The 26440-nt window shown below is 42.5% G+C and overlaps 1 protein-coding gene across 1 annotated transcript; it reads right to left on the bottom strand.

Moving 5' to 3' along the window:
• Positions 1-570: 570 nt before the first annotated feature.
• LOC104405997 (zinc finger FYVE domain-containing protein 9) lies at positions 571-26076 on the bottom strand (the record flags this gene model as incomplete). Its single annotated transcript, XM_010014855.1, has 14 exons — positions 571-1049; positions 1816-1992; positions 2957-3062; positions 4138-4300; positions 5661-5741; positions 7046-7196; positions 10417-10521; positions 11226-11308; positions 13662-13886; positions 21753-21908; positions 23121-23243; positions 24861-24984; positions 25399-25568; positions 25900-26076. Coding segments are annotated over 14 exons (2003 nt in total), but the record flags the coding sequence as incomplete, so codon positions are not given.
• Positions 26077-26440: the final 364 nt, after the last annotated feature.

The raw sequence follows: 26440 nt of genomic DNA, 5'->3' as shown, positions 1-26440 counted from the left end.
AGATGAAGTGCAAGCTGCCTTGTGTTACATGACACGAGCGTTACGCTACAGCGTACAGCGAGGAGGAGGCTCAGAGCTGCCCTGGGTGTTACTTCTCTTTAAAAGCAGGACCTACTGGGGAAGAGCAATGAGATAGAACCACACTTCAGGGCTGGTATTTCCTCTGCTTTGTAACAGATTTGTAAACAAAGTACAGAATAGCAGAGTTGTTCTAGGAGATCAAAGGAATCTGCAGAGGTGACAGGGGTTTACAGTAAAGAGAGGGGGGGAAAAGGAAGGTAGCCTATCACACACACAAAACTGCAGTCTACATAATCCCACCTGCCCTTCTGCTCCTTTGGAGGCAAAGACCAATGTCGTTATGGCTGGGTAACCTGTCCCTGTCTCTCCAGGGCTACTCTGAATGTCTTCAACCAATAATCTGGTCAAAATAATGTAAACATGACTTCTGAATGTCTCCAGCACAACCACCAGCGGCATGAGGACGAGGTCAGAACGGTGGTTGTGAGTGGTGGTTCTCACATGTCCATCTACAACCAGGACAAGAGTGGAGTTTCACTTTTTATTTATGCCCCAGTGATCTTCGCACCCGTTTGAGCATTTAGAGTACATGGACTGTAAGTCTTTAAACATGAGCATTTCTCTAAACAGTAACAGAAGTGGATTAGCTGCAAGGATAGCATAGCCATGTTGTAGTATAGAAGCTGCCCTGATCCTCTGGTTGTTGACAATGCATAGAAGATTTAGAATTATGGAACAACTGTACCTCCCTCCCCACCCCCCCTTCCCCAATAGTGTTAACAAAAGCTTAATTTTCCAGTTTTAAAGTGCAAATGATTCAGATACAACTGCTGCTGGAACAGGTCTGAACAGAAAATGAAGTCCTCTTATGAGATGTTTTCCAGAATATAAAAGATGAGCTCCATTATGACTGGCCCCTCACTCAACTGACATGCCCCTCCATGAATCACTGGAACTAAGGCACTGTCCAGGTCGTTCATGTATTGAGAGGGCAGTGGCTGTCCATTGCTCCCAGCTTGATAACCAACCTAAAAAATACAAAGTGAGAAGGGGGGTTTTACAGAGAACAGGACACAGGCTGCAAGGATGAGCCTCTGCCCAGGAAGTTGGGCACTTCAACAGGATTTAGCAGGCACTAAAGCAGCTTTTCCACTTGTTTTTGTTCTCCCTTATGTTCCCAGTGGCCACCTACACACAGCACCCTACTGCTTTGTCAAAGCAGATCATTCTTCCCTGTGTTACCAGATTAAGTCAGGCAGCATCTAAAAGCTGAGTGGCACCAGGAACACCTCCACTCCAGGGCAAGGCCAGCTCCCTTGCCAGGAGCCCCTTATCTCTGCTCCTGGCTTCTGCTGCAGAGCACTCCCTAAGGGACTTCCAGCTGCTGCTCTGTCTCGTATGCAGCGAGATCTTCAAGAACAACCACGCTTGTGAATGGTTTGTGCTTATAATACATTTCGTACATTCCTGGCTTTTTAATTCCCGGTGCAAAGGCCAATTCTGTCTTCCCCAAGCATGTGGCAGGCCTGCAGCTCACAGGGCTGGTCCTGCAGCTCTGGCTGCAGAGCAGGCACTGCCAGTGGCCCACAGGGGCCAAGCGTGGTGTTAATTCAGGATAAGCACTAGCTTCCTATTTTAACAGCTGGCCCAGAACACCAAGCACCATCAGCACCACCACACTGGCATCTCATACTGGTACTTCTTTAACCAAGAGAATGGTTGAAGTGTGTATTCCCTTTCTGGGGAATGAAAAGGCAACAACCCCCAGTCAAACCAAAACTATGGAAGACTTACTTGATCCGAGTCGAGTGTAACGCGCAGACCCAGCTTAGTCATTCCATCTTCTTTCAGCAACTTGAGGTGAGGACAGAGAGCTAAACAGAAAGCCTTTGCCACGTTTTCAGTCAGCCTGCTGTGGTCAGCTGGGTCACTCAGACCATTATGTTGCTCATCATTTTCCAGGAAGAACACCTGAAGGAAAGAGGTAACACAAGACACAACCCTTGGCTCTTCCAGCAAATGAGGTTACTGAGACACCATTTAGCCTTTTTACAAATGAAAGGAAGAAGAAGAAGAGCTGCTCAGGGGTGACCAGCAAATGACCCTGAAGACAAGACACCTTAGGGTGGAGAAGAAGTAGAAAAGGAAAGATTTGTATAGTTGTGTTCTCAAAAACCTTTCAGTTCTGGGCAGAGCCTCACTGTGGAAATTCACTATTTATTGCACATAGTTTTTAATAAATACCAGCTTTTAAGGAGTTGTTAATTGCAGAAAATTCACAGTTTTACTGGAAGCCATCCCAGCCTGAAGACCTGTACTGCTGTTGCCACTCGACCTGGCTCTGTTGAGCCCCATGGACCCAGGAAAGTAGGATACAAAGGGGCAAGCTGCCGAGGGAGTAACATGGTTCCTCCTGGCCAGGTTAAGAGAAACACTTGAAGAAATCTTTTAATGTCAGCATTTGTGTGCTGGCAGAGTCACAGGTCCATCAGTGTTTGATGCCACAGCGCTTCCAGTTTAACAGGCACCATGTTAGAGAAGGTGGCTCAAAAGAACCAGTTTAAAAAATAGTTATTTTGTCTCCATTTCAAAGGTTGGTTTTAATACAAATGCAGCTAAAACCCAACTATCACCTGGGGTAAGACAATTAGCAAGTATTTTTCTGGTTCCCCCTCCCTCCATGTTCTCAAACTGTATGGAAGGAGGTGGCTAGGCCTGAGCAGGCTGAGCTGTGGACCAGCCATAGGTATTTTATTCTGCCACACTGAATGTTTCCTTGCAGGTAGGAAAGTTACTACAGGTTTGGTTTGTTCTGAAGAATTTACTGTTTTAATTCTGGTGAGCGGGGAGAGCAGGTCAAAAGCAGCAGAAGGCTGTAGCTGCAGTCCCAAAAGCCAAGTGTTGCTTTGCATGCAGCTCGGTTGGACTCACTCACCTCTGTCCACCGAATGACCTTTCCGTTTGCCTTGTACTCTGAGCCGTGAAATATCTTCACACTTGTTATAGACTCCATTGATTTGCCATCAATAGGGCTTACAACACTGAAAGGGAGGGAAAAGGGTAAGTTCAGACTCAGCAGAAGCCATGAGCTGAACAGAGACCACTGCTAAAGAGAACCACATTCAAAGGGCAGCTCTGCTGCTACACCTGAATCCTCAGCTGCCTCACTGCAGGGGTTTTCATAACTGCAATTGGAACTGCTACGACGCAGCAACTTACCCCAGCAGCTTGATGGGGCATAGACCTAAATTACCCTCAGAAGGGAACCCAAAGGCTTCTCTCAGGGTGCCCAAAACAGTGATCTTGATTGCAACTGCTAATTGCGAGGATGGTGCTGGGCCTGGAGCTTCAGCGTGAGTAGACTTGTGGGAATGGGCTCCGAGCTGAGAGGCAGCATCCTCCCTGCTTCCCCCTGCAGCCTGCCCCGGTCAGTGTGCACAAAGCAGGTACAGGAGGGACCTTCCTGCAGGTTTGCAGCAAAGCTTTGTACCAGAGCCGAGACCTCAGAAGGTGCTAATGCAGCAATGAGGTGTGGGGTTTATTCACTTGGAACCTCCGTGTAGGCCAGCAACACCTGAAACACGACCTGCACAGCCCAGAATTTAATTACAGAGCCTAAGCCTGACCTGCAGAGCCTGAAACTAGATGCTGAGTCCTTAAATGTACCCATCGCAGCAGCGCTTTACTGCCATAAAAACTAGACTGCCATAAACCTCTTTCTTTTGGCTTAACTATGAAGAGTCCGAATACACTGTTGAACATCAGCAATTTTATTTCCAGTGCTACTTAATGCAAACTAAGCACCAGGAGAGCAAAGTGACCACAATATGCAGGGTTCAGCACTGACTGTTGCAGACAGATTAGTGATTTCCAGTAACTAGATATTAGCAATGGCAAAAAATCCATAGCATAGACAACTTTCTAGATTGATGCCCCAAACCTAGGTATGTCAATTCCATTTTCATCACATTTAATTGCATCTTATCACTCAAAATAGAGGCACAGACTTGTAATTCCTATTGATTTGAAGACTCAGGCACCTTAGAAGAGCAATTAAAAGTTTTAACGAATACACTCAGTCACCATTCAGTGTCAAGTGGTTGCTCCTCTACTTACCCCTTACTGAAGTTTTTATCATCTTCTACCCACTGAATATGAACGTGTTCCTGAGGATCTTCAGCATCTACTTTGCCACATGTAATGGTGAAGTCTTTCATCTCTCTCAAGGCCTGCCTCAAAGAGTCCATGTTCTCAGCAGTTATCTGGACCATTACTCCATCTAGGGAACCAAGAAATCCTTGTAAGCCAAGGTAAACCACACTGAACAAAGCCTATATGCAAAAGAAAGAAATCCCTTTCCTCTTTTTGCATCCAAAAATTTCAGACATCCATTTTAAGAGTTATAAGCAGCAATGCTACATAAGACCATCTCTGAACTCTCAGATTCCTAAAACTGAGGAGCGTTGACCAGGGTCACACAAGGATGAAGGGAAGTCCATGTACCAGGGGAAGTCAGCTGTAACAACAGCCACATTAGTTTGCCTCAGAACATGACACCCACTCTAGGCAACCCCCAGGAACCCCATTGTGCCCCCCTCCCTTCTGCTGTTGCCTCTGCTGGCACTGGAAGCAGCACTCCAGTGTGACAGGAGCTTGTGAGACAGTGGCAAAGGAGACAGATTTGGATTGGATCAGTCTAAATTACTGCAGAAATACCTTGGGAATGAAACGCTTTCCCTGTGTGCAGCCTCCTTGCCTGAATCCACCTGTACCTGTGCCTAACAGAGGTTAAACTAACCACTAAACCACTTACAGTGGTTACACTAAACCACCAATTTAGACACAGAAAATGGTGCAATGATCTACAGATAGTGACTTACAGCAAGAGGGTGGCCTTTCAGCCCTGGGTGGCCACTCACCCATGGACCGCACGCTCAACAAGCTGCCAGCTCACAGGCTGTTGCAGCTGAAGGAGCTCCTGCTCATCAGTGGAGCTGTGCTGGCTGACTGCGCACGTGGGCTCTCACGTACCTCACTCACGCTGTAAGGAGCACACTTAAACCACTCCTGCCTCCACTGTCACATCTGCAGTGAGGTCAGACTACAACTGTGTGCAGTTGGCGTTTGCCTCTGTGATATGACAAGTGGTAAAAGAAGAACAAACCACATCAGAGAGGTACCAGCTCAACAATCTCCACTTGTGGTGTTCTCATCTGCCCACATACAAGCATATAAACGTGCATCCCTAATTGTGCGTAAAGCAGAGCTATGTGGGAACAGAGTAAGTTGAGCAGGGCTTCCTCTCCTGGTCTGTGGAGTACACATTCCATAGTTCTCAGGTTCACATTTCCTCGTTCAACCCTAACGAGTAAACTGGCCAGAGCCTCACAAGCCAGGTAGTAAGTATTTCATATCGTACCCTCATATTCTTGGTGTCCCTGTTCTACAGCATCTGGACAAGTTCCTCCTCATTAAAGGAAACTGGGGCTCTGAGGGTTTTTTGCTAAAAAGTAGGATAAAGCTGGAGCAGCAGCATGATTTCAGATGCCCAGGGCGTAACAGCAGAGCCCTGCTAAGCACAGAGCTGAGCTGTGTTAAGGAGGAAGCAGTGTGCTTTAAGCAAGCAGTTCAGTTCTTACCTTCTACTATACTGGATTTGGCAAGGTAGCCTGAAGAGGATTTTAAAGCTCCACTGAACACAAAGAAGCTGGCACCGGTCACTGCAACAACAACAGGAGTGACTTAGTGATGCTTTCATCAAAACATGAGAATTAGGTATTGCAGCTCCAGCATCCAGAGGTGATTAATCAAATGCTGCTTGGAACTATGGTGACTTTAATGCACCTCCCAGGCTGATGTATGGAAGGACAAATCACCCAGTTATTTTCTAAACTAGAAAAGAGTTTTTGTCAACCTTAACAAATGCTCATATTTCATCACTCTCCCCATACACACCTCTAAGTTTCAGGACTATTCATTTAGGGTAACCAAGTACATAATTACCTTCTGAGCATTCCCACCCAGCTGGCAAGGCCACAGCTCAAAGCCACCTGATTTGAAAGTAAAATGCTCTTAAATGACCGCTAAGCATCATGAAATTCCTGATGGAAATCCCTCTTCTTGTCCCGTATGTAAAAGTCAGATAAGCCCATCAGTCCCAATATACTCACTGGAGTGACTGGGGATACTTGCACAATGTAAGAGTTGGCCTCTGTCTTGTTTGTTCTCATTTAGAGATAGTACAAATGTCTTTGCCAGAAGTTTTGCCCAAACCCACAGTTTTTACATTCTCAGCACTGTGAGAAAGCTGCTGCAGCCTTTCAGCCTCTAACAAAAATAAAGCCTGGAAATTAGATGGTCTAATGGAAGTGAACAAATGTTTCTTGAAGCTGCATTATTAAAATGCTGCTGTGGCTGGTTATGCCTATTCACCTTTCTCTCAGACTAAATCTAAGCTTCCTCCTTTCACACGGTACAGGTCAAGCACAGGCAACCACAGCCTCACCTGCAGCCTCCAATTGTGCCAATGACAGCTCTCATTAATAATCCAGAGACATTGCCTAAGCCAGTTAGAGCACTGTGACCTCTGGAGCAGCACAAGTCCTGGGCTGTATTGTGCAAGCAGCGTCGCTGTATTTGCAAGGGAGGAAGCTGTTGTGTGCTTTATTCTATGTCTGCTTGATCTATGCAGTTGCTAGAGCACCTCTTGGACAAAGTCAGACCAGCACTGCTGGCCCAGAGAAGTGGGACGTGGACTGTGCACAGGATGCAAACTGCACAGTGTGCCCCCTGACATCTGAGATCATGGATTCTGTGAGGGGAATAAAACACCAAGGGGGTAAAGGGCAGACAGAGCAACACGTTACTATTCCTTGCACTGCACGTCTAACCCACAAAGCTGCCCAGCAGTCGCAATTATGCTCTCAGTGTCTAACAAACTCAGTTACAGGCAGACAAACCCAGTTCTGACAGGTAACACAAAGGGCAAAGAGGGTCCAGCCTCCTCGTGACCCCCTGTTCTCACCCTTCCTCGGCTGGTTATGGATGCTGATGGCCTGTGTCTGGTAATTCCCGTCGTCGTTCTGAACACACACCAGATGTGAGTCTGCTTTCTCGTTGAAGCACGCTCCCCCTGCTAGGACATGCTCGTTGGATTTGTTCATGGCTTTCATCATCTGCAAACAAAAAGGTTTATCATTTCTACCCTGCTCATCAAGCACTACCATAAATAGGGGATTCTTGGAACAGTTTAATTGGACAGAGCACTGAGAGCAAGCTTCTCACCAGTGCTCATGTTCTCATGTCAGATTTTAGCACTCGGAACCATAAGCTGCTTTTGAAAAGAGGGTTCAGGTCTTGTCCTGTTTCGATGCTTTAAAGTACCTTTTATGTAATTAAGATAAATGGTATAAGGGCTAGCTGAGCTACACAGGCCGCAAAAGCTATTATCACTAGCTGGTTTAGAACAGTCAGTTCACAGGAAAACACATTAGGAAAACACTGAGAGACAAAACCTGGGTTTTTTACACAACTACAGTTGCTTATAACACAAATGATAAATGTTGCCTCCCCAGTTCAGTACCAGACTGACACTCGGAGCTGCAGCATTTTATCCTGGTTGTGCCAAGAGCAGCCACCCAAGCTTTAGCATCTCTGTGCTTCACCCGCATGAACTGCAGAAATTGAGATCAAAGTTCCCAATCTGAAGACTTTTTAAAGAGATCTGTACCACAGACATCCAGAATTATTTTAATTCTCTGCACAGGAGGCCTCCAAAAACATTCGCGTGTATCTGCACTTCAGTCTTGCTGATTATCATCTAACATACACCCAGTTACGTGCATTGAGAAATGTTCTTGTAAGTTAGACAGTTTCTTTCCTTTTCTCCTCTCCTCCTCTTCATGAAGGCTCAGACTATGAATTTTTTGATCCAAACTAAAACTGAGGGAGTCACCTACCTCTACGATTTGCTTCAAACCCAAAAAATCCTAGGTTTGCTTAAAAAAAAAAGGCAAATAGAATTACACCCCCCCCCCCCGTGAAAACCCTGATGAGAAGGAAAATGCACTCGTACTCCCATCCTCTGCTTCCTGTAGCTGATAAGCATGCATGCTACACACAATGCATTTATCTCTCTCAGGCTAACATAAAGCCTTAATTATAGTGTCAGGAACATTAGCTGATGTTCATCATTGACAAATGTGCACAGGTGTAATGTTTGGGGAGGAAACTTAATTAAGATTTTGCATCAGACAACAGTGTATTTCATTATCTAGTTCATCATGCCGTGCTCCAGAAACAAGGTTGTAGCTTAGCAGCAGCTTTATGGGGCCTGGTAGTTGTCTTTAGTATAACAGGAAACAAGTGGGCATGGCAGGGAGTGGAACTAGATGAGCTTTAAGGTCCCTTGCAACCCAAACCATTCTACAATGCTATGGCAACTGTGCTTTGGGACAAGGCAGCTGATTAAAAAATGACAGCCACCTTTGCTGAGGGACTAAACAGGCAGCTAACTATCACTATAATTTGTAGAAAATCTAAAGGATTTGAAGTAAAAAATACGTATTTCATAGAAAAACTATATATTAGTGTTTGTTAATTGCAGACTAAATCTCATGCACTGATTAGGTGTAGAGAATTCAGAGTGAGATTTTAACTTGCTAGATAGCTTGAGTGACACGCTTCTAATTAAATACTGCTTTACATGGGGAAAAGATAAAGGTCTTGTGGTTTAATTCATCTGAATTCAAACTAAACTCAGGTGAAAAATTTATAGTAATTCAATCTTCCAACTGGATTGCAAGTACCTGGAGTACTGCATTCAGCTCTGTGGCCCCCACTGCAAGAGGGACATGGACCTTTTGGAGCATGTCCAGAGGAGGCCATGAAGATGCCCTGAGGAGCACCTCTGCTGTGGGAGCAGGCTGAGAGAGCCGGGCTTGTTCAGCCTGGAGAAGAGGAGGCTCCAGTGCCTAAAGGGTCTGACAAGAAACCTGGAGAAGGGCTTTGGACAAGGGCCTGTAGGGACAGGACAAGGGGAATGGCTTTAACCTGCCAGAGGGGAGATTGAGATGAGCTCTGAGGCAGAAGCTCTTCCCTGTGAGGGTGCTGAGGCGCTGGCACAGGGTGCCCAGAGAAGCTGTGGCTGCCCCAGCCCTGGCAGTGTTCAAGGCCAGGTTGGACACAGGGGCTTGGAGCAACCTGCTCTAGTGGAAGGTGTCCCTGCCCGTGGGACGGGGTTGAACTGGGTGAGCTTTAAGGTCCCTTCCAACCCAAACCATTCTGGGATTCTACAATTCTGTGAATAATGTTAAATAACTAACACTTACTCCATTTAGAAAGTGGAATCCTTGCTTCACTCTGGAAGGAGAACCCAAGCATAGTGCAGACATTTTGCTCAGCTGCCTAACACAGGAGCATCCTCACAGCCCAGCTTAGTGCAGTCTAACACAAGACCAAAGCTGATGATGCACTTGCCAGTGGCATGCACAGCTAACGCTCACTGAACTGCACCCTGTGTGCCAATCCCTATGCAATTCATGCAGACTTCATTGACCTTTTCCCTTCCCTCACAGCTGCATCGAGAATTAATACACCTTTTAAGAGCCCTTTATCTTCTTGCTTCATCAGTTTCATCTTTTTCAAACTTCACATAAGAATGCTTTTTCCTTTATTTCAATGTATTCCTTTATCCTGTTATTTTACTCAAATGCTTCTTGCAGAGAAATTCTCTTGAGATAAAGCTGCATTCTGCTCTGATATTACAAACACTTTTACAAATACCAGATTGCCCAGGAGATTTGCTCTCACCCGACTGCTGATTGCTTCCAAAATACCAAGTTACTCTCTCCTATTTAGACAGAACACGAAATCAATCACTTTCTCCAATGTTCTCTTTTCATTGTTGTTCAAATCCCTTCTCACCTAGTTCTTAACAGCACTACCCATGCTAAAGACTCCAACTGATTTTGTCACACCAGAAATCAAGGATAAAATTTGGATGGTGAGAGAAATTTTACATAAAATAAACAAAGCACTAATAAATGCTTCAAGAATACACACAGAACATAGATGAGGAAAGCTAATGCACTTTTTCATCCTAGTTTACCTCAAGGGTAATGTTCATCAACTTATTTGCACACATCAAACCAGTATTACACTTTATATGCAAACAGATAAAAACCTGAAGAAAAAAGAGTCTGTTTAATTAATACTAAATTGACTGGCATTTAATGGAGAAGCCAACCTCCCTCACTTTCCAAAGATGTATGCATCCTGTGTTTCTCATTTGAGGCAGTTTTCCCTAGGGGTAGTGAATAGAAGAAAATGCCTTTAGATCCCAAGTCCTCCAACCACAAAGAAGCTGCCCACAAATGTATTTCTTATAAGCATTACCTCATTGTATCTGTTGCTGGGAATTTTGATGCTGGTTTTTCTGACTTCCATATCAACCACTAAACCTTGGACAACAGGCAGCGTGTACTGGTAATTTCTGAAGTCCTGGTAATTAGAACATGTTTTTAAAAGTTAGGCATGATCATCATCATTAACTCTAGTTCATAACTGCGCTGGTGACTACTAGTGAGCCCATTAAAACAATTGTAGTCAGGGACTGACATGCAGGGAGCGATGGAGACATCACAGCTTGTAACCTACATAATCGAAGAACACAAATGAAAAAGCATCATCTTGGCTCTTAAGTCATTTCAGTAATTTCCTTACATCAAAATTAATATTCTCCAGCCTTGAATGTCATCACTGTATGTAAGAAAATTTGCTCTCTGTATGCTGTTACATTACTGGATATTTGCCTTTCTAGCAGTGAGATTAAGTCACGCATCAGAGAATTTTCTATATTGGAAACATTAGCAAAGTAGGAAGAGATAATAATTTTGCTTCATTTGAAGTGCTGTATAATCAGAGAGCTGTGACTGCACACTGTGATGACCTAGCACTTCTGAGGAGAGAATTCGAGCAACTAATGCACTTGTTTCCAGATCCAGACGCCTCAGGTGGTCAGGTTTTGGATGCTGATTTGGGTACCTTGTTACAGTTCACAGTGTTGTTGAAAGCTACCATCCAACATCTGGCAAATTCACCCAAGCGCCCACTATTGCCTTTAGTCACCTTCCAAACCTGCCACCTACTCCCCACATTGATCCATTCATACTGATGGAATGTGCAGACTGAGTCTCAGCACTTACTGCAAGAAGGTTCATGATGGTGTGTCCAGTCTCTCCAAACAAAGGCTTGCGAAATCTGACACTAAAAAGTGGGCATGGGTAAACTAGGATAAAATAAAACAGACAAGGTCAGAATGAATTTACACACTGAGATCCTGCAAAACAGACTCATACACAATCTCTCTAGTTCAATATGGTAAGCAGCAGCAAGAAAGAGCCTGGAAGAAGGCTGGTTTAAAAAGCAAAAGGGAAGAAGGGATTAACCTTCTAATGCTCCTTACGTGTGCGTCGTGGCTCCTTGCCCACCACATCAGGAACAGTAAGAATTATGTGGGATGCTTACAAGAGCCACACTGCAAGACTGAACCTAGTGACCTGGACACTGACTGCAGAGATGACCTTTCTAAATGCTTTTCTCAGCCCACTTCTTGGAAATAGCTTCTTCCTTTCTTATGACCATCCTGCTGCTCTCCACTTTAGCACCATAAGCTTTTAGCTTCTGTGGCTGATGTGTGTGACATTCAAGTGGTAATACAGATTCTTTCATTTTCTATTTTCATAAGAACGCAGCAAAGACTCTACAGGATTATGTCAAAAGCAACTAAAAGGACAATTATGGTACATCAGCAATGCAAACCATCCACATTCCTTGGCTGACTTAGCCATCCTTGTAAAACATCTCTGATGCAATTTGAAGTGTAGTGTATGGATTTGGCTGCAGGACATTATGTTGCAGCATAAGCCATAACAATGCTTGAACCATGACTCACGCAGTAATATGTAATGCCAAGGTTTTCTAAACAGATGTTTAAAGGAAGGTTCCTAAACTGCCCTAAGGCAAAGCCTGATTTCCCAAAATGACACACATCTTCACAGTTCCCAGTGTAGCCAGAAGGGGCTCAGCGGATTTGAACAACTCCATCAGAATATCCTGAGGGAAATAAGCTCCAGCTCCTGCTCACTGGTGCGGTATCTGGACAGCATCACAGCTCCTACACATGCTGTACAGCTGATCAACTCATGCCCAGTGTCCTGAGGCACCAAAAAGTGCTGAGTGTGCCGGGTCTGCCACCCTGGCTGCTTACAGCAGCTCAGCTACGTCCCGGATGCATAAAGTACCCCCAGATTGAGCTGTGTGATTGAACTGCAGATGCTCAGCAGACATTTTCTGGACATGTAGCAACCTGCAGTGACTCCGGCATCTGACCTGCTGCACATCCAGCAGTGCTGGGCAAATGGCTGAAATCTGCCATTCCAGCAGAAAAGAGGATGTATCCAAGGACACCTGGGACAAAAATGCAGCCCCTTCCCTGAGGGGACTGAGTAAGTGACCTGCAGTCACAACGGTCACAGCATAAGTGAATATGCCTAAATCCAAACCACAGCTACAGAATCAGTCTGGTTGCTGCCCAACGTACTCCGAGCAGGTGCTTCTGTTTGTGAATATCAAACCATTTGTTTCTGTGCTCAAAAACAGATGTCACATCCAAAAATATGAGCATCTTTGCTTTTTAAATGTTGATGGAAATAAATGCACTGCTTGAAAACCTCATGGATACACACAAAAACATACACACCTTCAACACTAATGTTTCTTCTGAGAAGTTTAACCTACAGCCCTCATCCTAAGAAGGCAAATTTTGAAGATTTCCCTTTTCTTCTCCAATGACATAGCTATTTTATAAATAAATCTCCATGTTCCCTAAATGTCACAAGTTAAATCTACAAATCCCTACATTAAAGTATATGCTAAAATTTATTTTGTTAATAAGTCATGAAAAAGTTTTGGAGAAAAATGAACAGACCATTTTCATAGTAATTCAGATTTACAAGATGCTCCAATTGAAACTGCAGATGAGTCCATCAGGGTGGAGAGACTTCCAAGAATCAATTTGCTCCAGCAATGGCAAATGTCTTTTGAAAAAGGTTTTATCCTGACTTTATGCTATTTTCATGCTACCTGCTATGATTTTCAGCTGAAACACTCTCTCCTTTGCAGCAAACTGCCAGGTCAGTTGCCCCTACACACATATTGTTATTGTCTAGAAAATGAGTGTGGTTCTAAAAACCTAAAAGCAAAAGCTCATTCATTTCAGCATGGAAAGACCTTAACATCTCTCTCTTGTCCTAACTACACCAGCTAAATCAGAGTGTTCTGCACATAACTCTCTTTCAGGTCACTAAGTGAACTACAAACAGCTGCTCAGACCTAGATTTGCCTCCACAAGAGTCTCCCTGATGAATCACTACAGTTGTAAATAGACTGCAGGTCCTATCACAACCTCAGTACTGCTGTGCTGGTAGCTGGATGCAAGGTGGGCATCAAACATAATTTCTACTTGCCTGTTTAAGCTTGTGTGGCTTTGACAGGTAACAATTTAGGGCTGGATGTGAGCTCTACACCGGATACGTTCTCCTGCAGGAATAACTGCAGCTGAAGGAATGCATGTTACTTACGTCTGTATTCAGCTCCAAGTCTCAGCATCAGCCGAATGGGGAACACTTTAGCCCAGGGAGTCTCCCATTTCTGAATGAGGATGCCAAACAAGTACGGTGGGGTTGGGAGCACCAGGTCTTGCAGGGACTGATACGTAGCTGCAACGTACAAGAACCCTCCATGTTCTTTGCTTCCAAGGAAGCTCTGGCTGAAAAAGGAGTGTCCCAGGTTGCCAACGATGTTACCTATGAGAAAAAATGCTCATTACTTCACCAGATCGAGAGCTGTATCAAGAACATAGAGTTCTTCAGAAGGGGCAAAAGTCTGTATTAAACCCACTTTGTTTCCTGAAGCATTAATGTCTATTAATCACACAAGAACCAATGATTTGCTGCACACAGGGGCTCAGGTTACCTCCTATGCAAAAGTGTGTAATCTGTTATGGAATAACTGCTGCCAAAGCATGGGATCTCTGGTTGATCCACCACTGGTGATACACATACTCAGTGACTATTGCTGGTAGGAAGGTAGGTTTTGTAGGAATATATGCACGTACCTTAATTTCTGCACCTGACTGAGAGCCATGCCTGGAAGTGCTGCTAGGACAGTACACACAACCACAGACCCACCACCCCTCCTGGGACAGCAGGGAGGGAGACCAGCCTCAGTGAACTGCCTGCTTCACAGAGATCTACCTGTTTCAAGTGGTAAAGGCAGTGTAACAGATAGCCAGGGATAGCTAAGGAAGAGGTAGGATAGCTCAAGCCAGGACTGCTGCCAAGGAAGTGGTACCTGCAACCTCCTCCTAGCACTAAAAAAGCACCAAAGAAAGTCTGTTTTCAGTGTCTGGCGGATATTCAAGGGGGTTCCACTGCAGAAACTGCTGCTGACTGAACTTCTAGATCCAGCTGTGATTAAAGGAGAGCTGTGAACCTCATCAAACAATTAATGCCCACTGGTTGTCCCTCTACTTAAGCAAACCGCCGGGGTGCCTGCTCAGACACACACTGAAAATCTGGGTCATTTTAAGAATTACACAAAAGGGTGTTTATTTCATTAGTATACTTAATGTAAAACGCAACTGGGACAGACACAGGGGAGAAACATCACTAATTTTTACTCCCATTTTTACTCTTTGATGCTCTCAGTTTCCAAAAATGTTTACACTGGAAGGGCTGAATGACTCTGAATGTTGATTAGATTATTATAGTGTCTAACACAGCATTTAACACTGAAGCAAAGAACCATGGTGTGATTCCTTTTATCAAATGACAACAGCACGCAAACAATGTACAGAACAGCTGATCACAATTCTCCATAGGAAGATGTGAATATTAACAGTGCTGATTTGCTCTCAAAGAAGAACACAAGCAATTTCAGAGCGTGTGGTGCAGTTGATCACACCACTCATGAGGAACCACGTGGGTTTGAGGTACTCATGCAGACCTCCTGGGCTTCGGCAGCAATCCCAGGCTCTCCCACCTGCAGACAGAGACTGCTAAGTAGGACTTTCTGCTCCTTCTCCACCTCCACCACCACATAATGGAGTGTTTGTATTTGAACTTGAGGCAGGCTCCAACATGCCCATCAACTGGACAGTAACTGAAGGGCTTCTCCCTTTTTCACAAGACACACACAGCCACACACACACTGGGTTTTAAGTACATAAAAACAGAAGTGCAACTTTGCCATCCTCAGTAATACAAGCATGATATTCAAGATAAGCCTGCTCTATTTTTATGCTGCAAAACAGATCATACACAATCATTTAAAAATGCAAGAAAAATAAACACAGTAGGTACAGTTTTGGCCAGCAAAGGAAAGGATAACTGATGAATCCTTTCAAATCTGTCCTTTACACTAAACCCCTGGAAAAGTCCCAAATCATAGCACCTCTCCATGAAGCCAGCACCAGCATGACAATGATACAGCTACGCCTGCCCCACTCTGGAGATGTGGCCGTGCTACTTTGCATCCCTCCGGACAGCCCACCTTGGCACAACCACTACTGAGTATTACCTCCTTCACATGACCTTGGGACCTCCAGCTTTAGATATAGCTACTGGCACGTCTTTAAGCAAAAGGCTCCTTTTATACTCCACCTAACAAATAAGCTCAGGGCTTTCCCCGCTATTCGAATTTGTGGGCATCTTAGTGGATTTTCTGGGTCTGGACCCATAAGATGTTGTATAAACTGAGTTCTCAAGTTCTCTCTTACAAGGTGACAGGCTTCAGCAGCCCAGGCACCCATGGCAGGGTGCAGCTCATTCGTACATTGCCACTGTCCCGTGAAGCTGACCTGTCATTTTACAGATACACCCATAGAGCTGCCACCATGGACCCAGATCATGCTCCAGAACTCTTACAGTGGCTACAACTCCTGCACTGCTCAGCTGAGCGTACTTGATGAAAAGTAGCTACTGGACAAACTGAAGGACCAACATGATTAATAGAGCCACATCAAATGCTGTCAGCTGCTGAAAAGCATCGATCCTGCCCATGTGCAAATGCCTTTCCCTGTCAGCCTGTGCTGTGACACTATTGCTTGCTCAGTGAATACACTGCTAATGCACCAACTCAGGCATCGTGCTGGTGAGTGCAAACCAGTGTATCAATTAGTGCTCATGAAAAAGATTTGCACGTATCTAAAATAGCTGCTGGCACTTCTCTAGCTCAGCACCACTCGTTTGCTTTTGCAGTTCCCACCTACCCTCACTAATCTCCTCTTCTTCATTTATAACTTCCTTTTCCCTTTCCCATCTGTTCTTACCCAAATAGAAGCTACAGGCCCTGATAGTAAAATTACTTGGTGAGGTTCTCGCTTCCAACAACATGACCATAATAATCCTTTCTAACCTTAAAACGTTTGAAGCATATGAACTGCTAAACTGAAGCGAATTGTGCACCCTTTTCTGAGGCATTTTCTGTGTGAAAGAGACACGGCAAAGTGAAGCTGCACAAGGCCATACAATGCCATACAGCTCTGAGACGGGTGATACTGCCCACTGGGATGACAAAGCAATCAGACATTTCCACTTGTGACTGATGCCAAGTGCTGCAGCAGAAGGGGATGACTACTTATGTTTTCCGTTTCAGGAGATGCAGCTTCAAGGCTCCAGGCTTGGGATGCCTTAACAGGAGTTTTTTCCGCCAACAGAAACATGAAAACCCCCCTCAAAGTGGAATCTGCAACTCAGCTTTTCAGCACTGTGCTACCATAAGCCACACCATTCACTGTAAGTTACTCTTTTTGACACAAGCAGCTGTCCCAGTGCAAGCTCCAATAGGTTACCACTAATAAAAGGACAAACTATTGGGATTAGGTAGTTGTGCTGCAATTCATGGTTTATAAGAGCATGCAAGAGCCTGCTGTGTGGAGAGCATGGGAAGAATCAAGTGTTTTCCTACACCCTCTCTAGTGCCTTTTTCAACCAACAAACCCAAGTCAAAAAAGCCTCTCTGAGCACTGAGCTTGTCCCACAAACATTTCTGCCTGTCAGCCTTTCCTGCCACATCTCTGAAGGTGGTTCCAGGTCAAGGCCCCACTGATAAAATTGCTATTACCAGCTTGACATGGTCAAACCCAACCCAGTGCACTGTTACTCATTTTAAGCAGAGAACTGTGTTTCAGAAGCTCAGAGGAAGCGTAGCTGTCAGAAAAGCTTTCAAACAAAGCTATCCTTCTCAAAAGCATGTAATTTACAAAATATCACAACTTCCTGTCTAAACAAGTAATCTCAGAGTGAACAGAAAGGTGCTTTTCCTTATATTAAGTTCCAACACCTGACATCAGACAACTGACATTATTTAGAAGTGCCTGAAGTGTGGATGATGCCTCTAAAGCAGCTCTGCAGGAAGTCAGTACTTACTCTCTTCTCAATTATGCCGGGTTACCCTTGACTTTAAATCCTAAGCAGCTCTACAGAGTCCTTTAAAAAAACCCATGCTTTTATCCACTGATGCAACTTTCTCTTCAGTCATGATCCTTGCTGTTTTGAATTCTTCACCTAAGTATCTTCCCCTGATGAACAATATACTTTGCATATCAGCCTGGCAATCCCCTCTGAACTCAATAAAATAGTTTATTCCAGGAAAGATAAAGAACAAAAGATTCTTGCATTTGTTTATTGCCCTCAGTACATGGTGAAGCCAGTTAGGTGCATTTACCAGAACTAGTAAGGTTAAATTTCTTATACATGCTTCATATCTTTTGGTTAATCCCAGGTCAAAAAGCATCCAGTCTCAGGGAAGGCATCAAATATGGCCTCATTCCACTGTCATCAGTAACAACCAAGAACTGCCAAGTACCTAACCCCATGCCAGCATCCTGAAAACTCAAGTGTCCCAGTTCTGTAGCAAGAGATGCAAAGCAACATTCACCTGGGAACAATCCTGCCAGATGGATTTTCTTCAAGAGCAAATGCCCACATTCTCTTTGGAAAAGCAATACAAACCCTGTCACTACCACACCAAGAGCCACAGAAGAGACAAGACCATGAATGGAACTTGATGGCATGACACATCTGTAGCAGGTGCCAACACTGAGAAAAAACATGTAAGCCAATATTCAAAGTTCTGACCATACTCAGCATCTTTTTATTGAAACACATCAGCAAGTAATTTGGAAGGAACTTATTTGTATTGGCAAGGGACATAATGCTTCACTTCCCAGCACTGTGAGTCGCAGCTACCAGCATCCAAAACTTCCTCAGACTAGTCTGCAGCAGTCTTCCAATCAATCACTCTCACACCTCATACGATGTTTGATTTTCCACATTACAATTGCAGGGGTATATTATTCACTCAGTTAACCTGTTCTCTGTTCAGAACAGCTACATGGGCTTCTTCATAGATCTTACTCTGTATTAGCTACCACCTGATTTAATTAAAATCAGGCTGGGTAAAACACACACAAAACTGTGACTGGGATAGATCCACCCTGACCCAGAATATCCCCAAAGCCAGGGCGATCACAAAGCTATTTCAAGCAGTTGCCAGATTTGCATTTTCACTACAAAAGTAACAGTAGCATTTACTGTATTCCATCAAAGAGCTGATGCACTAGGGCGTATCTGGCAGCTCTATATTGACACATGCAACTGCTTCAAAGTACCCATTCAGATGGACAGAAGTTCTCATTTTTCCATTCACTAGACCTCCTGCCAGGCTTATAGCCAACAGACAAGGATAATCATGGGATTACTACTGCAACAGTACAACTACTACAACCACAACAGAAATCATTAGCTTCCCATTTCCAAACAAGAAAAGCAGCACAGCGGGGAGTTTCATGACAGAGGGGCCAGGGTGATGAAAACTGAACAGCAATTAATAGTTGCCTTCATTAAAAGCTTTACAATCTATTATAACTCACACGCATACAGCCTATAGTGAAAAATACCATTTTTCCTCAAAAATCTCTCTGTTGTTTTATTATGAAGTCCTAACACCAGACCACAGCTTGAGGTTGAGGACTTCCAGTAACAAAGCTGAGGAAGGTTCAGGTCGGTGCTGCACCAGCCTGACATCTTACCCATGCTGAAACAGGAGATGAATCTGAAGGACAAACTGTAAAGCACTGAGTGTGCAGACTAAATGCCCCTGCCTGCAGGTCTGAAGGCTGAGCTCTGCTGCTGCCACTACCTGCACATGCAAGAACCATACTTTGAAAGCAGTTCCTAGCACAGAGGAGAGGACTCAGCCTCAAGACACAAGTCATCCCCCAAGGAAGGCAGAAACATCTGGGAAGAGGCATGAGTACGTACAAGTCTGTGCTTCTAGGCTTGAATGCAGAATTCAAACTTGAGCAAGAAAAGCTGGTAAATAAATATGACTCATGAAAAAATAATTTGCTACAGATATGGGCTTTAATGAAATAAACAAAAAGGTAATGATGTATTTTTCAGCTGAAAACAAAACCAACAAGAAACCCCCAGATCACTCTGCAACAAAATCAAGATCACTAAAAGTAATTCTCGTTTCCATTCCAGTAAAAACATATTGTATGTGTCTTTTTGTTTTATGAATTTTTAAGAAAACATTTACTAAAGGAGATGATAAATAAAAACATCCACCAAAGTAATGTCAGCTTCCTGACAGCAAAATGAATTTAAACTAATACATTATATAATGAAAAATGAAACTGCGAGGGAGTGTTTTAAATAGTCTCTAACTTCTAATGGGAATTCTTGTTTACTCTAAATGTCTATCATCTAATTGCCAGGAGAGGTTCAGTACCTCTGAAATGAACAACTTCAGAAGCATGGCTCCATCTACAACATCATGCAAACTGCTAACCAATTCCGAGAGATTACAACCACCAAACTGAAACCCCTCCAGCATCATATCCTGGGTCTCTGGCTCAGTAACACTTAGAAGAGACAGAGTTGAAAGTACCCTAATATACACTTCTCCCTCTCAAAGAAACATGACTTGGAAAGAAAAAAGGATGGGTACTGGGAGAGTGCATTACAAAATGCTATGGGAATTTATCAAGGTCCTATGTTCTACAAAAACATCAGTGCAATTTGGTATTATATAGCAACTTAAGGTGCCTATCTGCTTCTACTACATGTCTGATATACAACACAGAGCAAATCCAACCAACAGGAAATTACACATTAAGTGGAAATCTTACACACTGAAATTTGGTTTCTGATTAAGAACTGTACAATAGAAAGCAGCTCTTCACACCAGTGCAACTGTAGGTTATCACATTACTACCACTCAGCACCAGAAAAAGAATTCCAAATACATTATGTAGGAGTCATAAATTATGTATTTCTGTAGTGTGATTATACAGAACTTCATTGCAATATACACACCAAGCTGGATTTATATCTGCAATGTATATACATTCGTGCACTCAATTTTTCACTTCAGTATAACATCATAATTAGAATATAAAGCATTGCAAGTTTAGTGAGGTTTGAAAAGGTATTTGTTCCCAGTGTACACAAGATCCTATTATGATGTGTGATAATAGTACCTTCTGAACCTGACAACCTCTCTGGACAAGCTAACCTTTACTGTATCAAGATATTTTAGGAAACAAAAGATCTTTTTCATTATTTTATTAAAGTATTGGGAAGGCATTGCAAATCATACCCAGAACCCTTTGTAAATGTATTTTCAGTATATAGCCATAATGTGATCCAATTTCACCTCTGGAAAACTATCTTTATTTTATAATCAGTGGAACCAAATACTTGCATTTGTCCTTAGGCAATAATTTTTGAATTCTAAGGTTCAACAACAGAGAAAAGTGGAAGCCCATTTACTTAGCAAATGTAAAAAGTATAAAGGTTTACATAATACAATCTTGCAGTTGAGATAGTGAAATTCAAAATTCAGGGATAATTTCTGCAGTGCCTTACAATTCATTCCAGGCACACATACACATGTGCATGTGTATTAGTTTGTAATATAAGCACTATCTCTGTTAAGTGTGGCAATAGACACACACACTGTGGGAATCAAATTTCTGAACCCCCTGGTTTGGGGATGTTTAACAGACTATCCACAAGGATTCTCAGCTTTTTTTTTCCTGGATCTTTAAAAAAGCTACCCTACTTCAAGCTGAAGAATAATAATAATTAGAAGCAAAGTCATTAGTGTAGCCATGAGCCCCGCTGAGTACCCTACTACACCTACTGCTAACTGAAGTACAGTACTAATACCAGATATGATAGCTGTATTCACATTCCTACCCCAACACCTAGCAGAAGCTACCAGGGCAGACACTCAGCAGTGGCACAAATGGCTGAACACAAAGTTGTCACAGGCAGAGTTCTCCTGCTCCACTGCCATAAGAGTCTACGCATGGTCTTTACAGCCCAAACTTTGTTCTGCTGGCACCCAGAGGAAGGCTGGAAAATCTCTGGAGAAGCTCCCTGGGTTACCAGCACTTCAGTAATACTTCCATTTAGTGAGATTAAAATAACACTGGATATTAATAACCAATAACAACTCAGCCCCCTATCAGTTTTAATCCTTATTCTCTTTTTATTTTCTTTTATGCAAAAATAGCCATTTGCAAAATGGCAAAAATGTGATTATCTGTCCCAGTATGCTCATCTATTCCAACCGTTTTTAACAGAGAGCTTTCCTACCTGCTAAGGCATCCCGATAAAGTTGCACAAAATGGTTAAAGATATCTTTAGGCAAACATTTCTCATCAGGCAAACACTGCAAGAGAATGACTATCTCCGACTGCCCCACTGCATGCATGCCTTTTGTAGTGAAACACCAGCACTTCCTGTTCACATCTGCAGAGAGGAAAACATGGATCAGAACAGAAGATGAAAATTTCATAAAATATGCCTCAATTTCACTACACAAAAATAGCTCTTTCAAGAACCACTTTTACAGCATGTTTCGTTGTGATATCTGCCACACAGACAATTAGGGTCTAAATCTGTTACCTTGCAAGCAAGCACATCTAAAACAAAACTGGCTGAATAATTCCGTTTACAGCTAAGGAGGAGCCAGAGCATTACAGCTCCCAGTCAGATCTTGGAATTAACTTTTAGCAGTTTCTGTATCCAAATTAAAGATCAGGGTTTAAACAGGAATGAAGGAACCTAGGAAAAGGCCAGGCTGTTGGCTGTGTATACCATGATCCTGACAGCTAAACCAGTTCCAGAAAGTGATGTCTCTCTCTTAAGATGGATAACTGGATGTCAGGTGTTTTCATGAGACATCACTATGTTGTTCTGCTTCACATGAATGTTAGTGATGACACATGCTCAAGCTTCACAAGTTATTTGTTAAGAGCACTAAGTTATTGAAATGTTTCATCTAATATGTATATATATGCACAGTAATGACATTTTTATATGTATGTATAAAAACTGTACTGCTATCTAACCAGATGCTGAAAGGTTTATAAACAACATCTTAATTTCTTGTATGAAATTTTCACATAACCAGAACATTTTACTGCAAAACTGTCCTTCTCAATTTCCCAAACAATGTTTTCTTATCCAGCAGATATAGACTGAGGTACTAACATCAGAAGCCATCTGTATGCCTCCTCATTCATTCCTCCCTCTCCCAGCACATGTACACACACACACAGAGTATAGAAAAGGATAGAACAGTGGAGTGGAACCTGTGTATTACTATGGGATCCTATATGCTTCTTCCAGAATGAGATGACAAGGAGTTAAGCAACAAAGGAAGAACCAGTGGTACAACACCTTGCCCTACCAAATTCCATAGGAGAAACCTCTTTCCAAACCTGAGACTGGAGGCTCTATCAGTTTAGTTTATATTTTCTACACAAAATTTTCTGTATTTATGTCTAAATCACTGAAAAAGAGCCTTTTGTAACTTATCTTCATATGTCTAAATATAGTTTTCAATCCATGCACATTTTCAGACTATCCTACCAAATAAATATAGTGCTGCTCCTACTAATAACATACATAACATTTCCCCTCTCATAGCCCAATCCTTACTTGATAATAAAAACTTACAATTTACTATTTTTACCATGGACAGCAAATTAGCATTTAAAACAAATACAAGGGGGTCAGGGCCACCATCCTCCAGCTGCTGCATGACAGAGATCTGAGAAGGCCTCTCTTCTACAGCATAGTCTGTGAAAGAAACAAGTAAACACACAGTGAAGTCCTTAACTTACTGGTACAGTACTCTATGTTCTAAACAGATCCCCCTGATTCTGCTGCTTTTTGACCTTATTTAAGTATTGCTATTTTGATTGATGGTTTCCTAGGCTGGTATTTTCAAACTTCAATAGCATTTATGAGCATAACCCCTTTAGAAAAGTGCAGCGTGTTTCATAAATCAACTTTTTTTCACTATCAACTGGAGGAGAAAATGGAAATTAAATTAAGAAATGTGTCATGGTGCCACCTCAAATCCCTAATGACAAAGAAGTTAGCAATAGCCTATCCCTGTGTCACGTAACTTACACACTTTCTGTGCAGTAGCTACTAGGAAGATAACAAAGAGGGAAGCACAGTATCCACCAATGTTTTTTATAAATCATACAAGGTCTAAATCTAATGTAAAATGGGTCCCAACATGAAACTTCAAAGATGTTTGTAGTGTCCCTCTGTGATTAAGACCCAGATGACTAGCAAATTAGAATATTTGATCCATGTGATTATAATCTACTCTGCATTTAAGCTTTAACAACAAATAGTCACACTGATGAAAACAGATTTTGAAAGGAATGTATTACCTTTCCAGCTAGAATTATCTAGAAAGGCAATTTTGCTTTCTGATGCGAATTTTTTTTAATCTTCTTAAAATAGAATGAGAATATAAAAAATAACATGCTGCAAAGAAAATCCAGTATGTGGCAGCATATGAAACATCAACGTTGCATACAAAATACAATTTATCTGAGGTTATCTATAAAAAAGCTGAAAAGTCTACTGTAGTTTTACTCCTTTTTTGAGGAGGAGACTGAATAATCAGACACCCATATGAACAGCTAAGACAGGATGGAGCAGATTTGTTTTGAAATTAAATGCTGCTCACATTTTGGTTTTGACTCTATCCTGCAATATAAGGTTACTTCCAGATGCCATTAGAAATGCACTGAATCAGCAAAATATTTAATAGGAATAAACAAATGATAAAAATAAGTTAATCCCACAAATGTATTAAAGGATGTTGTGAATCAGACTATGGAAAGCAACTGTCAAACAAACAAATACACTATTTTTTTTAAATCTTATAAAAATTAGGTTTTAATTCTCTGAATCCTCCTCCATTTGGATACACTGGAAGGGGACAATCACTAAAAGCTTCACTGTGGGCCAAGATGTACAGTAGTGCTGTTGAATTCAGTGCCTGGGGATGCCTCAGACAGACAGCACATTCCAAGAGACTTTCAGAGAAGGGAAGCATGAATATTCATAAGGCTAATTAAAATGTCTCTCTGTGTGAAACATTCCCCACAGTCCGATTAGTGAAGAAATTAGCACATATTTCTGGACTGAAGTTAATTTTCTTTTTGCTTTATGTTTTACTTCTTACAGTAATTTCATGGCAAGATGGGGTTTTTCCTGGATACCAGTATCAATGGTGCAAAGGACTGTCACAACATTTAGCTACAAGTACTTAATGTGAATCTTCAACTTCTCAGCATATTGCCAGCATCTTATTTTTAGAATAAGCACAGTAACTATTTGGTTAAGTGCAACTGGTAAGCATAAAAGGTAGCTGCCAAATTATACTCTCACCTCCTTTTACTCCAGTGGAGATGAGAATTGGAGGAAGACCATCTTCAGGAATCAGATTCATTGCACTGCCAACAGGACTGCCAACCTGAGTTATATTTCCCGAGAATACAGAAGCATTATCAGTCTACAAGAAGCAAACAAGAAAGGATAACATTACAAAAGTAATAATGATAAATATGTAGGAGCTGGCTGGCTGGATTACTAGATTTAGGTGAAGGAGCCTCTTTAACAACTGATGGTTGTACGATGACTCCTGTACGTGAACTAGAACTTTTAGTACTAAGTCTCAATTCCACTCACATGGGGTATGGTAGATTTAATATTGTTAGATTGTACTTGCACTCTCTTGCACACATCATTTTATGAGAAGTGTCACAGTATTTTTCTGCTTTGTTCTACAACAACCTGGTTTCAAACTCCCTACTGACAAGGACACAGCTTCTTTAAAACATGCATTTCACAAATATCCTTCAGACACAGGCTACGCAACCAAAGCAAGCGTGGTATTTCTGTGGTGAACAGCAGAACACTTCCTTACTTCTGCTGCTAAAGTGTTGTTGTTGACAGGCTTTGATGGATCATGCGACACTGCTAAGGTTCCTGTGGAAGTTGTCCCAGCTACTGTCAGTTTTGCTGCATCTGCAACTTCTCCATTGGGTAATATCCCATCAGCAAACCAAACACGCCTTTGTTCTCTAGGTTGAGCCACTAGAGAGAACATTAAAAAACAGGATTTAAGATCTCACAGCAACACTGACTGGAAATTTGAGTACGGAAGAACGAAATGGAAAAAATTAATAAACAGAGAAATATGAACTGCAAAGGGCTTAAGACATCATCTAGTGCATTGCCTATGGCAGCATCATGTATAAACACATCTGCTGAGAACAATTTACTTGTCCTTAAAAACCCTATGTTCCTACCGAGGTAAGGAATATCACAACTGGCTGTAGCTAGAGTATTTGGAATGGATGAAGTGCAGATATTCTTCCCACATTCTTGCTACAGGCAAACTGAAAGAAAAAAGCAGCACTCTTACCTTCTGCTCCAGGATGCTTTAGAACTCCCACAGGTACCATGACAGTGGGAGGCGGAGAGCTCAGGGCGCCCGAGGCCTGAGCCTGCTGCAAAGGAGGGATAGTAGAACAGTATTCAGCGGGATTGTTAGGGTTAGGACTCTGGCTTGAGGCACTCATCATGTTCTCCCAGGCTTGAGCTAAAGCAAACAAACAACAAGAAACATGAACACAAAGGAAGGTATCTAACAGTCCAAAACACAGTGTTCTCAGCTACAGTAGGCATGGACCCTGACACCTTCCAAAGACTATCTCTCTTCCTTTATTTAAAAGCCCAGGAGACTTCATTAGTTAAACAAGAAAATACATAGCAGGAGGAGAAACAGCACTGGTCCTGAGCAACAGAAGTAGTAGCTCATATGGCAATATTTTCTGCAAATTATACTTTATGTATAATAAGCTTAGTTCCTCACGCTTCATTTTGTTTCTTCTTCAAAGATTTACCTGAAAAAACTCAATTCTCAAACAACTCAATACATATGTATATTTATCACATTGTATGGA

This window comes from Nestor notabilis, unplaced genomic scaffold (assembly GCF_000696875.1).
Source record: "Nestor notabilis isolate BGI_N333 unplaced genomic scaffold, ASM69687v1 scaffold21175, whole genome shotgun sequence".
Taxonomy (NCBI): Eukaryota; Metazoa; Chordata; class Aves; order Psittaciformes; family Psittacidae; genus Nestor; species Nestor notabilis.
The sequence above is the reverse complement of the archived record's forward strand: the minus strand, read 5'-3'. Positions and strand labels throughout refer to the sequence as shown.